This window comes from Talpa occidentalis, unplaced genomic scaffold, assembly GCF_014898055.3.
Source record: "Talpa occidentalis isolate TD23 unplaced genomic scaffold, MPIMG_talOcc4v2.1 talOcc4.5, whole genome shotgun sequence".
In the NCBI taxonomy this organism is placed as follows: domain Eukaryota; kingdom Metazoa; phylum Chordata; class Mammalia; order Eulipotyphla; family Talpidae; genus Talpa; species Talpa occidentalis.
This window is the reverse complement of record NW_023604861.1, coordinates 5,340,723-5,353,815: the sequence shown is the minus strand read 5'-3', so window position 1 is coordinate 5,353,815 and position 13,093 is coordinate 5,340,723. Positions and strand designations below refer to the sequence as shown.

The 13,093-nt window shown below is 47.9% G+C and overlaps 1 protein-coding gene across 1 annotated transcript; it reads right to left on the bottom strand.

The window, feature by feature from the left end:
* Positions 1 to 1,032: 1,032 nt before the first annotated feature.
* POGLUT2 (protein O-glucosyltransferase 2) lies at positions 1,033 to 12,738 on the bottom strand. Its single transcript, XM_037528712.1, has 10 exons — positions 12,263 to 12,738; positions 10,747 to 10,952; positions 8,641 to 8,846; positions 8,395 to 8,472; positions 6,708 to 6,880; positions 6,356 to 6,593; positions 4,605 to 4,814; positions 3,871 to 3,960; positions 2,642 to 2,749; positions 1,033 to 1,267 (listed from the first exon to the last, which is right to left on the bottom strand). Exons 1-10 carry the CDS (start codon positions 12,442 to 12,444, stop codon positions 1,250 to 1,252), a joined length of 1,509 nt encoding a protein of 502 aa, XP_037384609.1. The 5' UTR covers positions 12,445 to 12,738; the 3' UTR covers positions 1,033 to 1,249.
* Between the last annotated feature and the right edge of the window lie 355 nt (positions 12,739 to 13,093).

Sequence of the window (13,093 nt, the reverse complement as noted above, 5' to 3'; positions counted from 1 at the left end):
TGTGGTCAAATTCTGAGCCAGAGTAGTGTCTTGTAATTGTGAGCACACAGGTGAGAACCCACAGTGACCTGTCCCCCAATCCTTACTCTGCTTCACCAGCTGGCCATCTCTGTCTTCTCTGGAGAAGTACCTGTTTAGCGCTTCTGCCTGTTTTTTTGATCAGTCACTTGTTTTCTTTGTTTGTGCTCTTTGTAGAGCTTCAATGTCCCTTGTCAGTTGTGTGGTGTGGTGACCCTGGCACCAAATGCCACCTGGACTGAAGCTTCTTTGGGACCCCACCCTATGTTTCTCTTTACCCGACTATTGCTACAAATCCTTGTATGTCTTTTGTAATGAGGAGCTGGCAGAGAGGCCTGGAGGACAGCCTCCGGAAGGAGTCAGCCATACCAATGCCTTGATTTCTGACTGGTGGTCCCCAGAGCCACGAGAATAAATTTCTGTGGTTTGAAGACACCAAGTTTGTGGAAATTTACTGGCAGTCCTAGGATCCTCATACAGAAGATGACCTAAGAGACAGGTGAGTCACCTGGGAGAAGGGTTTTGTAAGCAATGTACAGAAGCTGTGAAAGAATAAGTGGGTATTCCCTTCTCTGTTAAAATCATAATCATTTGGACATTAAAAGACAGTGCAATGAGAGAATCTAAGACAGACCATAAAGTAGGTTTCCAGAAAAGAGCATGGAAGGTGATCTAAGTCAGGGAGGATGGTGGCATTGCAGACAAGGAGCACATGTATGAGGAGGGGAAGAACAAGGCTGGAGGCTCTGGATCAGGAGGTGGTGAGAGATTTAATTCAAGGTACAAGCAGAGCTGAGAGTAGGAAAGGCCTGATAAGACACATTAACTAGAATTTGGTTTGCATGTGAGTGACTGACTAGCAGAGTGGCTCAAGATACAGGTTTATTGCTTTCCCTGCCAACCCAGAGTCTGCATGGGGGTGAGGTTGCTGTGTCGTCCACGCGGAGTCCAGGACCCAGGCTCCTCCTCGTTACTGCTCCATGGTCCAAACACAGCTAATAACTACAACACAGACCTTTAAAATAGAAGTGGTTTTATTATAAAATTCTTCAAATGCGCTTCCAAGGACAGGCAAGGCAATACTGCACGAGGCGAAGCAGCACGTCTTCATAATCCAATGATCATGTGAGAGATTTTATTCTGTCCATGGAATCAATGTTTAAAAAACATTCTTATTTCAGTGAAAAAAGTCTTCAGAGCACCATTATTTAAAGGGAAGATATTTGGCATATCAGAGTTCATCTTTGGCCTGCAACAAAGAAGTAAAATATTTAGCGCCATCAAGAGGTCTTGCAGGAGTCAAGAGGACTTGCACTAGTCTGATTTATTTTTTCCTGAAGATGAAAGAAGGAAAAAAGCTAATTTACTGTGAGTGGATTCTCATGCCTAGAACTAAGACTGGACCACCCCCCCCCCCAGATGGGGGCTGGACATCTCAGGCTGTTCCTGGAGGGACCTCCTGCTAGGGATTAGTTATCAGTGAGGGTGAGCGTAGAAAAATTAGTAATAAATAAACAAAGCCATGGTTCTAGCCCCTAGTTTCTAGCTGTCAGGGGGAGATACTGACTCAGCACCCCTCAAAATCACTTAGGCAAAGGGAAAAAATAAAAAGGCCAGTGGAGAAAGCGAACTGTCTGCTTTCATTTGGAGCCAACAGACACACATTGATACCAAATCACAAACTTGGTGAGGGAAGCCCTTGCAGTTCTGAAAATTCCTCTCTCCTCCTTGACTTGAGCCGACCAGATGGCCTTGGTGCCCTGACGGGTGACTCTGATGATATGCTACGTACACTTCTGAGGGCTGGTGAGAGGCAAATCAACTCTCAAAAATGCAAAAACAAAAATCCAACCAAAACTCTGATTTGGCACGTGGGCTGATGCTCATGGTGTAAGTGCAAACTACCAAAAATTGAACCAGGGGGCGCCATTCCTGAATATTTAACAATCAGTGAGTTTGCGAGGCCGGCTCTATCACATCACTGAGGCTTGTGGTCCCCTCAACCCTTGTGACCCCCTCCTCCAGAGGTAAAGATAATTGTCCACACTGCTGCCTCATCTTGTCACAATCCACAAGTCTGAATTTGTGCATTCAGAGACATGACGATGATGCGTAAAATAACAGCAAGGCAATATACCCATGTACCCTCATATCTGCCGCTATTTTCCTTCAAACACCTAAGTACAATCAAGACATCTTCCTCTGCCATCCCATGTCTTTACCCACAATCTGATGATGAGAGATTGGTTCTGGTCTCTGCCTTGTTATATCCACAGCAGAATGATTCTGAGCTAAATTCTTCTTTGCACTCGGTTTTGCTAACGTGAAAATGAAGATGTTTACTGACCGGCTGACCTTGAAGGTCCTTTTTGGCCTTCCCATCTGTCCATATGTAATTCTGCCTTTTATCAGTGCAGTCAGCACGTACTGGTATCCACAGAGCTTGCTTGAAAATGACTAATCTGATCAAGGTTATATGTTTTTTCATTTCTAAAGTGGGATGATGAACTTTGTCAAACCTTCTCCCAGGGAGATGAGGCTATTCCACTTGAAAATACCATCCACCCCGTATCTATCCAAGCGCCAGGTGGTGCTTACTCCTACAGAAGTCAGTGCCCGTTACCTTTTCTCTATGGCACGTGCAAGGAAAGAGGTCATCTTCAGCTTGTGGTTCTACTCTCTTCATGCCCTCTCGGATTTGGGGCTCACTCACTTGTAAACTGGCATATTCCTGTACAGGCAACGATACGATAGCATGCTTTACATAACACAAGTCACTAACAGAATCAGATATGCTGGAATTTGCTAGAACAGGATCCGCTAACCTTGCCTGTGTCAACTTGCAATATGCATAGTCCTCTGTACCCCCTTTCACACTCAAGAACAGAGCTTCTAAGAGGTGTATCTTTTGGACCTGGCTGCCCAGGGTCCATCCTAATTCTGTCTTTCCTTGATAGGACTCGTGTGATTTATTTATTTATTTTTTAAGCACCATCTGCCTTGTAGAGAAAATAATCACATCCACAATCTTCCATAGACTGAGAATTTGAGGACAGGGACAATTTCTGTTCTGCCCACCACAGCTTGCTGCATCCCCCCCACTTACTGAGCGCTGGTTCTGTGCCAGGTACCGGGCTCGGGGCTTGTGTGCTAGTATCCATGAGCTGGATGAACAAACGTCCCTTTAAGTCACCCTGCCCCCAGGCCTTCAGCGCCCCCTCCACCCTCTCTGACCTTTCCCTATCCCAGAAACTATTAAAAAGCAGAGGAGGCAGGGCAGACCAGAGACAGACCCACTTTGTTCCAGGGTAGCACCTAAGCTATGGGGCTGGGTATCTGCTACCTGAGATAAAATCTTAATGTGCATCTAAGTTTCATCATTCGCAAGTTTTTTATTATGCATTTTGATTCTTTTAAATAAAGAGTCTTCCAAATGTTCACATAAGCCTGGGTCACAAATCCCCAAATGCTTAGGTCCATGGAACAATTTCCATCTGGGGTCAGTACAACAGGCCCAAACACACCTCACCCTGTCTAGACAAAGAAAGGGGAAGGCAGCAACGATACTGTTCCAAGAGAACCACGCAGGGGAACCTGCAGAGGCCGAGGCCAGCTTCCTAACCACACCACATGTTGTTTTCACGTGAATACATTTCCCTTAGTGCTAAAGCACGCTCCAGGAGCTCATCTTTGATTTTTCTACTTCTTTCACTAATATTTAATATTTGTCCCTGATTTTTACCCACAGAAGTGTACATGTATCTCTAACATACTTTTAGAAACTGTTCAGTGAACTAGTCTGTGCTTAACACATCTAGGTACAAGTTGTCTATTTTCTTAGCAAATACTTGCCTGGAAAAGTTTAAAATAGTAACAGAATATATCATCACTCATGAGATTATTTCTTGCAAATTCTTGCCCTGCTTTTGCGATCTTCTTTGCCTATGGGAACAATGAAAAATAGTCTTGAATGAAATGTATATTTTTCCCCATGCAGACATATGCAAATCAATCTTCAGAGTACCCATGGAGTGGGGTGTCAGCAAGAAAAATATCTTTGGGGGAAGTCTGAGGTTGAAATAGAACTTCCTAGCAGGATGTTTGCTTCCATCAAAGGGAGGTTTTTAAGGCTTGAAAGTTTGAGAAGTCACATAGGGCCTTATAGAATTAAGTGTCTCCTGGAAAGGAAAGCCTGCTTTAAAGGATGAGGCTTAATGCACTGCCTGAAACTTGGCCAGCCGTTAGTTTAAGGCTTCTTTCATGTCATCCCTCATTTCAATCCATAGCACGATTAATTTTTCCTCCTGCCAGGCTGGCCATCTTAATCATCACCTTCCCAGTAGAAGGGAGACTCTGCCGGAGGGCCCGATGCAGGCCAAGTTTCAGTTTTTGTTTCATGTACACAGGGGACAGTTAATTCAAACCTCAACACCCATGTTCACCCAGAGAGGAACGGAGGGGGTGCCCCTGGGGAGGTGGGTCCACATCCACGCCTCCTGCATCCTCTCCAAGCCCAAGACATTAAAGGTGGACTTTCGAGGTTGGGCGACACGTGTGAGCAAGCCTCCCGGTGGACTTGACTTTACCTCCTCATCGTGATCTTTGGCCCATTTCAATTTTTCTAGGAGGTCGCTCAGGTTGCTTTTCACGGGGATGTAGTGTTTCCAGGGCTGCAGCTCGTTGTAAAAGTGCTCGTAGTAGATGGAGTCCTGCTTCAGCACCACGCTGTCGCCCACGAGCAGGTAGGGCAGGCGGTAGGCGGCCACCGTGCCATCCACGTTTATTTGATACTTGTGCTGCGCGACAGCAGTGGGGCAAGAACCACATTACCTCACCTTTCTCCCACTCTCTCTATTCTCCTCCTCTTCCCGCCAGAAAGCCCCCCACCCTCAGACGCAGACAGGCTGGACCTAGGCTACCACCTGCTACCCAGAGCTAAATGCTCATCTTACTCCTCCCAAATGTCATCAAGGGCAACCGGACTAATGGGGAAGCAGCTGTTGAAATAATAAAACTGGTGCCTGCAGCTGCCACCGGGAAAGCAGGTTTATCACGACTTTGTCATCCTGCCACTCTGGTACAGATGGCACTGGAGCATCCTGTGAGCAAATGGGCCATGTACACCGTGTTGCCTAAACATCCCCGGCTGCACACGTGCTCAGGAAACAGACAAGCTCGGGGGCAAGAGCATCTATGAATCAGAATGTTCTAGCTTATGGCAATCCCTTATGCTCAGCTGTAGAAAGTCAGGCTGGTAGGGATAATGCAAGGCACGTCACAACACCCTCTGGGCTCTTACTACTACTTAAAAAAAAAAAATCTTTGGGGCCTTCCTGGTGGTGCAAGGGGTTAAGACATAACCTATGAAGCTATCCACAGCCACTGCAGCAAGAGTTCGATCCCCAGCCAGGGAGCTACCCACATGGCGCAGCAGACCTCTCCTGTTTTGCCCGCTGCTCCCCTCAGCAGGGTATTTCAGTCCGTCTGCCTGTTCTGCTCCCCACTCTGTCTCTGGTGAATCCTCTCACCCCCCCACACTTCTGGCCTGTACCCCAGCTCTTGTATGCATAAATACATAAATCTTTAAAAAATAAAAATCTTTGTGCTAAGCATTGGGTGAAAAGACCCACAGTTTAACACGCGGCTTTGCTGAAGTGGGCCTGCTAGCCTGGAACCGGTCGGAGGACAGCTGGTCTGCTACAGGCCAAGCTCATCAACTGCTTTCCTGCGGGATGGATGACCGACCGCCTCCCCCAGCACCTCGGGCTTCCAAACCACTGGGAGGTTCAGACACTAGGGCAGTGTCCCCCCCACCCCACATGAAAAGGGGAGTTAGAAAAAGAATCGTTCCCTGGAACAAGAGCCATCCACAGCGCAGACAAGGAAAGCCTCCCTCCCTCTCCAATCCCTAGAATTCCCAGACAGAACATTTGGATGGATTTCAAGACATTTTCTCACCAGCAGGCCTGACAAGAGACAGCTGGTTTATATCTCCTTCAGTCTGTGGTGATGCCATAGCTCTAGGGAAAGTATTTGTAGAATCACTTCATTCTTAATTAATAAAAAGGGATTTGGAGCTCAACAGGCTTCTCCAGAGGGTCAGCTGGGGAGGCACTGCAGCTCCAGCCACGCTGTTTTCACATCAGGGCCTGCCTGCCAGCCCCAGCCCCCAGCCCTCGGGGACCCTGAACCCACAGGGCCCCCAGGCCTGGAAAGGCACGCAACGTGGTGCTCCTCTCTGGCTTCCTTCAATTTATAGGCCTCAAGCCTCCATTGCCCTCCCCCAAATGAAGACGTTTAGAAAGCCAAAAAGGACTCGCCAGGGAGGATGTCATACCTTGAAGAAATCAAAGAAGGAGATGTGCTTCACGATGGGCCCGTAGAGGCTCTCATCATGTTTAAAGAAGAAGAAGTTGGTGAAAGCAGCGTCGATGAGATCCGGGTGCTTCCGGCCGAGTTTCACCAGCTCCAGCCTCTCTTTGCAGCTGTCTCGGCCTCTCCAGACCGCCGTGGAGTTCTTGCTTTCCCAGGGAGGGCCCGTGTTCCCTTGCACAGACAGCATATCCAGACTGACTCTGGAAAACAGAAAGGCAACCTGTCTTCCTCCCAGGCCCTCGCGTAGCAGAGGCTGTCGGAGGGACACCAGCAGGGAAGAAGCCAGGCTTTGGGTTGGCAGCGCCCCCTCTCACCGGCCCATGGTTTCCAGAATGGAGTCCGTCAGGTCGTAGGTCGGCATCACGATGTCCTTGGAGTCTGTGGAGCCGCACCAGGAAAAGATGGGATGGAGGTGGGGGCTGGATTTCTTTTTTTCCAAAGGCCAGTCTCCCAGATTAACAAAAAACTCCACATCTGGCATCTTCACCTGGAAAAAGGAAAGCGAGGAGCTGCTCACCTTGCATTGGGTCTTCTCCCCAGCCACCTGTTCGTGGGGGAAGGCCACCTCCCCCATCCTTGGGCCTGCTAGGGCACCCAAGCACCCCACTCCCAGCCCTTGGTTGTGGAATCCTTTCTGACCTAGAGACAAAAGCCCAATTCAGTCACATGCCCCCTGGGCTCCCACCTCCAGAGGGCAGAGCATTTCCTATTTCAGGCTAGACGAACCTGCTTTTTTATTTTTTATTCTTAACATTTTTTTATTGATGTAACATTGCATGAGAACATTATGTAGGCTCAGGTGTCGATCCTGAGAATCAACATGTCTCTGCGATACCGAAGCCAGCATGAGGGACTTGCAAGCCAGGCCATCTGGGGCGTGACTGTGTGGACCCACCACTGTTGTTTTAGCTGCTGGGAGTGTACAGTGTTGGTAAAGAGAGATCTACTTTTTTAGTCTAGACTGCACTGGCCATCAGTCTGAGAAGCATCTTGATAAACCGGAGTACTGACAAACATTCTTATTTGCAATGGACTGACACAGATAAGTGAAAAACGAATAACCAACCTGCCAGAACCTAGCACTGAGACTGGAGCTTAAAGGAAGAGGGATATGGATGCTGGATGGTACCTGCACTCAGAGTGAACTCCTGTAGCTGCTTTGCAATCTTAAGAAAGGGGCTTTGATTTTCCATGAGTAATTCAATACAGATATGCACGGAGATTAATCAATAAATGGCTTGGAAGCAATTGATCAAAATGCTGGCATGGTTCTTCCTATCAGCCATTTTACTATCACTGCCAAGTGCCCCAACAGGACCCTACGAACAAGCCTATTATACTAAAAACCAGGATTCAGAACATGGCAAGTCTTCTTTTTGCTCAAAGGAGATTCTTTACCCAGATAATTTCCTTATAAGGTATTCTATCAGGTATTGTTATGGGGTGAATTGTGTCCCCCCCAAAAAAAATCATGCACAGAGCCTAAATAAACCCTAATATCTCAGAATGGCCTTATTTGGAAACAGTTTGTTGGGGGCATGATGAGTTAAGAGGATGGTGTACTGGAGGAGGATGGGCCTTTGATCTAACCTGACTGCTGTCCTGTGAGAAGTGAGGGCACAGAGATATGGGGATTAGCCATGTGAGACAGGCAGAGTTGGGGTGATGTGGCTACAAGCCAAGAACACCGAGGACTGTCAGCCCCCTCAGAGGTGAGGAAGAGCCAGGAGGGTTCCCTGCTACACGTTTCAGCACAGCCTGCTGACACCTCAGTTTTAGACTACTGGCCTCCAGGATGGAGAGAGACTAAGTTTCTGTCATTTAAGCCCCCCAAACTTTAGCCCTTTGTGGTGGGAGTGCCAGGGAACTACATGGCAGAGAACACTGGAACATAACAGGCTCCCAAAACACTCCTGATACTATTATTTTTACTTTGAAAAATTATATTGTAAAATCTGAGCTTAGCAAGTCTGTTACAGCTAATAGAAAATAAATACTTACTTTTCGAGTCAGAGAAAGTAGAATGGCATCCATGAAAATTCGAAAACCTACATGTTCACCGTGAGTCACGACATAAACCTGCAAGAGAATCAGACGTTTCACTGATTAGTCCCAAGGTTGTCCGGAGACTTCCCAGAGGCAAGATCTATCCCACAGGCCCTCAGAATGATTTCTAATAAAGGGGTGCTGTGGGGGTGGCCCAATAGTCAGAAAGCCACAAACAAACAACCCTCGTGAGAACTGCACCTTGTTATCCTTCAGGGTGTAATGGCACAGGCTCTGCCTCTGTCCAAATCTTTTTGGGATTTCTGCTGCGATCGCTTCCGGGTCGATGGTCGGGAAATGTTCCAGATCTCTCTGAATCTGAGGAATGGTTTCTGGGCAGTTCATCTCCTGGAGCCAGGCTGCGCTGTCTCCCAAAGGGCAGTCACAGTTCTCGTGGTAAACTGGCCCTAATCGCACAGAGCACCAAAGGTCAGCATTTGAAACATGGAACAGAATCCACCTTAGACCTCACACCTTTTGTCTAGTTAGACAGAAAGGGCGTTTGGATGGAAAAAAATTCTATTATTACCAGGGGAAGCCTAGTAAGTCAGGTTTCTGTTCTGACAGCTCACATTTATGCCCGTTGCATGAGGGCAAAAGAAAGGCGTAAGGTCAAAAGAAAGACACAAGGTCAAAAGAAGGGCACTGCTTTTTTATCTACAGTGGTTATTACAGTCCATTATTCTTTATGAATTGTGCACAGAACAACAACCAAACATTGGTAAAACACTATTAGAGGAGCACACCTGTCTTAATGAAAGAGAAAAGTGATATGCAATTAATTTTTCAATGGTCTACTATACAGGCAGGTTCTTACAATGTCTAAGGTGCTTTTCTCCATGGGTAAATATATCATCATCATACCAACTCAAGCCAATAAAGAACCTGGGCCTTCCCTGGTGACGCAGCGGTTGAGCGCTGGGCTGTGAAGCTGCCCACAGCCTATGTAGCGCCAGTTCGATCCCCGGCCACTGGCGAGGGTCCCACATGGCGTGGCAGTGGCAGACCTCTCCTGCCGCCCGCTGCTCCCCTCAGCAGTGTATTTCATAGGTCTACCTGTCCTGTTCCCCGCTCAGGCTCTGGTGGATTCTCTCACCCTCCCACGCTTCTGACTATACCCAGCGCTTATATAAATAAATAAATAAATAAATCTTTAAAAAAAAAAATAAAGAAACTTGCTCTGTTTGAGCTCTGCTTTTAAAAACAGAATTCTAAAGAAACAGGGAATCCTCAAAATGGTCTGCTTTATTAATAGTGTAATGAATTAGTACATGTTTATAGATATAATGCCAACAGAGTGGCGATGTTTCTACCATTTCTTTTCCTAATTCTGACTGTCTCGATCCAGGCCATTGTCAGGGTGACTATGCTTTTAAGGTCTAGCAGGTTTTATCATATCATGAGGTCCTGCAGGGAATGTGGGAAAGGAACTTAGACACTTTTTACAAACGTTTGCTTTTCTTGGAAGGGAGGCAAAGGAAGATGTGTCTCTGTATCACACAGCTCCCCCACCGTCTTAGGGCACTGTCTCCCCCGAGAGGGAAAGCTACAGCTCTGGGCAGCAAAACTGTACCCTTATTGTATATGAAGAACAAGTCAGCTGGCCCCTCTACACCAAGCCTTCTCCCTTCTGGGATCAATCGCATTTATCAGTCACTTAAGTTAAATATCTCCAATGAAGAAAGCGTCCCTTAAGATGAGCTCCTGCCATTTGCGACAGTGTGGATGGAATTGGAGGGGATGATGGTAAAAGAAGTAAGTCAGGAGGAGAAAGACAAATACCAGATGATTCCCATGTGGGATACAGAGACACAAAACAGAGGAACAGACAAAACTAAACCAAAACAAACCCTTGAAATATGACTAGGGGAGCGGCCCAATGATTTTTGGTGAAGGGCTGTGGGGTCCTTGGTGGTGGGTGTGGAACAGTCACATGCAGCTGGGAGGTGTGAACCTAACCCCTTGCATCATATATAATGATGTAAACCAGTATCGCCTCAATTAAAAAATGCATATAAAAAAGTGTCACTTATGACCACATTCATGGCTTAATTTTCTTGCTCCTGTCTCCTTAGGGAGCACATTCTCTATTAATATGTTCTTTCTTTATTATCAAATTATAATTTCCATTCAAACTTTGCATTTCTCTCTTTTGCCAGGAAGCTCACCTTGGATTTCAAGTAGGAAATGTCTGTTTTTTTTTTTTTTTTTTCAGTGAAAAAAAAAATCATGCTAATTGGTTTTTATTGACAGCAGAGCATGGAATATTTTATTCAAATACTGTTCCAAAAACATGTTTCAAATTACCTTGTAAAATATATGGAGATTTGGCCACATGTTGATCTTGGAATTTAACTTCTACCTTCAGACTTTTGTAGCTTGCATACATTCTATATCTAACGATGAAGGACCCATCTTTTCTGTCTAAAACCTGGACACCGACTCTAGTGAATTGCTCATCTGGGGCGGAGATTTTAACCTGGAAAACCTTTTCACCAGGAGATGATGTAAATCTGTGATGGGAAGAGCAGGGAGACATAAAGATTAAGGAACAAACAAACATGCAAAGATTGTGCTGTCCAGTCTTTGAACCTTACTATTCCGCTCCACTTTCTCCCTTTAACATGTGCTTGCTTCTGGTCTTTATTGTCTTAGTTACAGAATGAACGGGAGAACCAGAAATTGAACAAAGGGACAGTATGACCGCGGCCAGGTTTCACTAGAAAACTGCAAGGGATTATGTTAAGAGTATTCATCTACATAAACACAGGACATACTTGTGCCATCCACGTATGAGCTATTTTTATCAATCTACAGTAACTTTCGTGCTCATTGCAAATGGAACTTTGTGATCAAATGGTGCTTCTACAGACAATGATTTTTTTGCAAAATCTTCCTCAATGATTCTTTTAAAAATGTCAGCATTATAAATCATTCCCAGCCGTGTGCCAAAGCCAGCAGGTAGTGTGTTATTTAAGTGACAGTCCATAAAACTGTTTGCTGGGTGCTCTTGTGGTTACAATTAAGATGAAGTTTAGTTTTCCCAGTGGTACTATTTAAAGCCAAGCGACAAAATTGATAAATTTCCTTTGAAACTTATTGCCAAGACTAGATTTTTTTGCCCTAAATATTATACAGTTGCTATACACCAATGAAAAAGACAATCACATCAGAAATACGTAAATCATAAAAACACATTTTGGATGTTTTAAGAGTTGAATGCAATAAAATGAAGCAAACACACAAAAACATACAGAACCCGGGCCTCCCTGGTGGCGCAAGGGGTTAAGACACAACCTATGAAGCTTCCGCTGCCTCTGCAGCACGAGTTCGATCCCCGGCCAGGGAGCTACCCACATGGCGCGGCAGACCTCTCCTGACTCGCCCGCTGCTCCCCTCAGCAGTGGATTTCATCAGGCTGCCTGTTCTGTTCCCCACTCGTCTCTGGTGAATCCTCTCACCCCCCACACCTCTGGCCTGCACCCCAGCTCTTGTCTGCATAAATAAATATTAAAACAAAATACCAGAAAAATGAAACCAGCCAAGTTTAACTTATGCAAAAGTAGTGAGAAATCGTACTTCTAGCAGGATGGACAGGTTTGTGTCCGCAGCGATGCTGGAATCGCTGTGAAAACTGCTGGAGACAGTCAATTCGGAATTATTTCTAAAGCTGCAGAGAAAAGTGATCAGGATGGGAAACCCCGTCGGGAACCAGACGTGGCCAGCCCCCCAGTATCCTGGAAATGGGGGAGCAACACTTGGCAGGGGGAAACCGTGGCTTCTGGCAGCTTCCCAAAGAGCCAGGGGCCGCTTCTGCACTTACTTCTGGCCCGAGGCATCCACCGCCTGAATGAAGAAATAGCGCGCGGGCAGGACCACGGCCGCCCTCAGCCCCGGCCCCCATACTTCGCTCTTCTCGGGGCTCAGCCGCCTCTGTCCGCCGGTCTCGGTCAGCGCTGGACCCGTCCCCAGAGAGAAGCAGCAAAGCAGCAAAATGCTGAACATTTACAAGACGGACGCTCGAGACGATCCTCGGGTCAACCAAGCGTCGGCGAGGACCGGGCCAGGCGCGGCTCGGGCGGGGGCGCGCGGACCGATCGCCGCGGCAAAGGGGCCCCCCAAGGGGTCGCTGGCTGTGCTGCGCGGGCGCGCGGGACCCCACTTTCCCCCGGGAAATCAGCAGGGGCCTGGCTGCAACAGGCGAGGAAGACGCCGCTCCCCTTCCTCGGGACAAAGATGAACTTAGGCTGCTCCTGCGCCCGGAGCATCCCTGGGGGCGAGCCCGTCTCAGGGTCCAGCCCAAGGTGGGGGCGCGCGGATTGGCGGGCGCGCCGGGCCGGGCTGAGTAAGACCGTCTCCAAGTGGCCGGCGGGGCGCACACGCGTCCGGGCTCCGCGGATTCCTGGGACGTGTAGTTCGCCCCGGGAGCGGCGGAAATCCTGCCGGGCGCCCGCGGCTCCCCCTCGTCCGTGCGCCGGGCGCTCGCCGCTGAGACACCCACCGCGGGCACCCGGCCCAGGGGCGCGCGGAGCCGGCGGCACCGCTCGGGAGAATAAAAACCAATGCTGGCCGCGGCCCGCGCGCGAGCAGGGGGCCCCGGCAGCGCGCGATGAAGGGAAGGCGCGGCCGGTGAAGGCGGGCGCTGTCCCCGCGC

Excerpts from the sequence above, each read along its gene's own strand:
- POGLUT2 (XM_037528712.1), bottom strand. The coding sequence starts at position 12,444 with ATGTTCAGCATTTTGCTGCTTTGCTGCTTCTCTCTGGGGACGGGTCCA. Across the intron at positions 10,953-12,262 it reads GTGGATGCCTCGGGCCAGAA|ATTTACATCATCTCCTGGTG; the intron begins GTAAGTGCAGAA and ends TTCCCATCACAG. Across the intron at positions 8,847-10,746 it reads ATCTCCATATATTTTACAAG|GGCCAGTTTACCACGAGAAC; the intron begins GTAATTTGAAAC and ends CTGTGCGATTAG.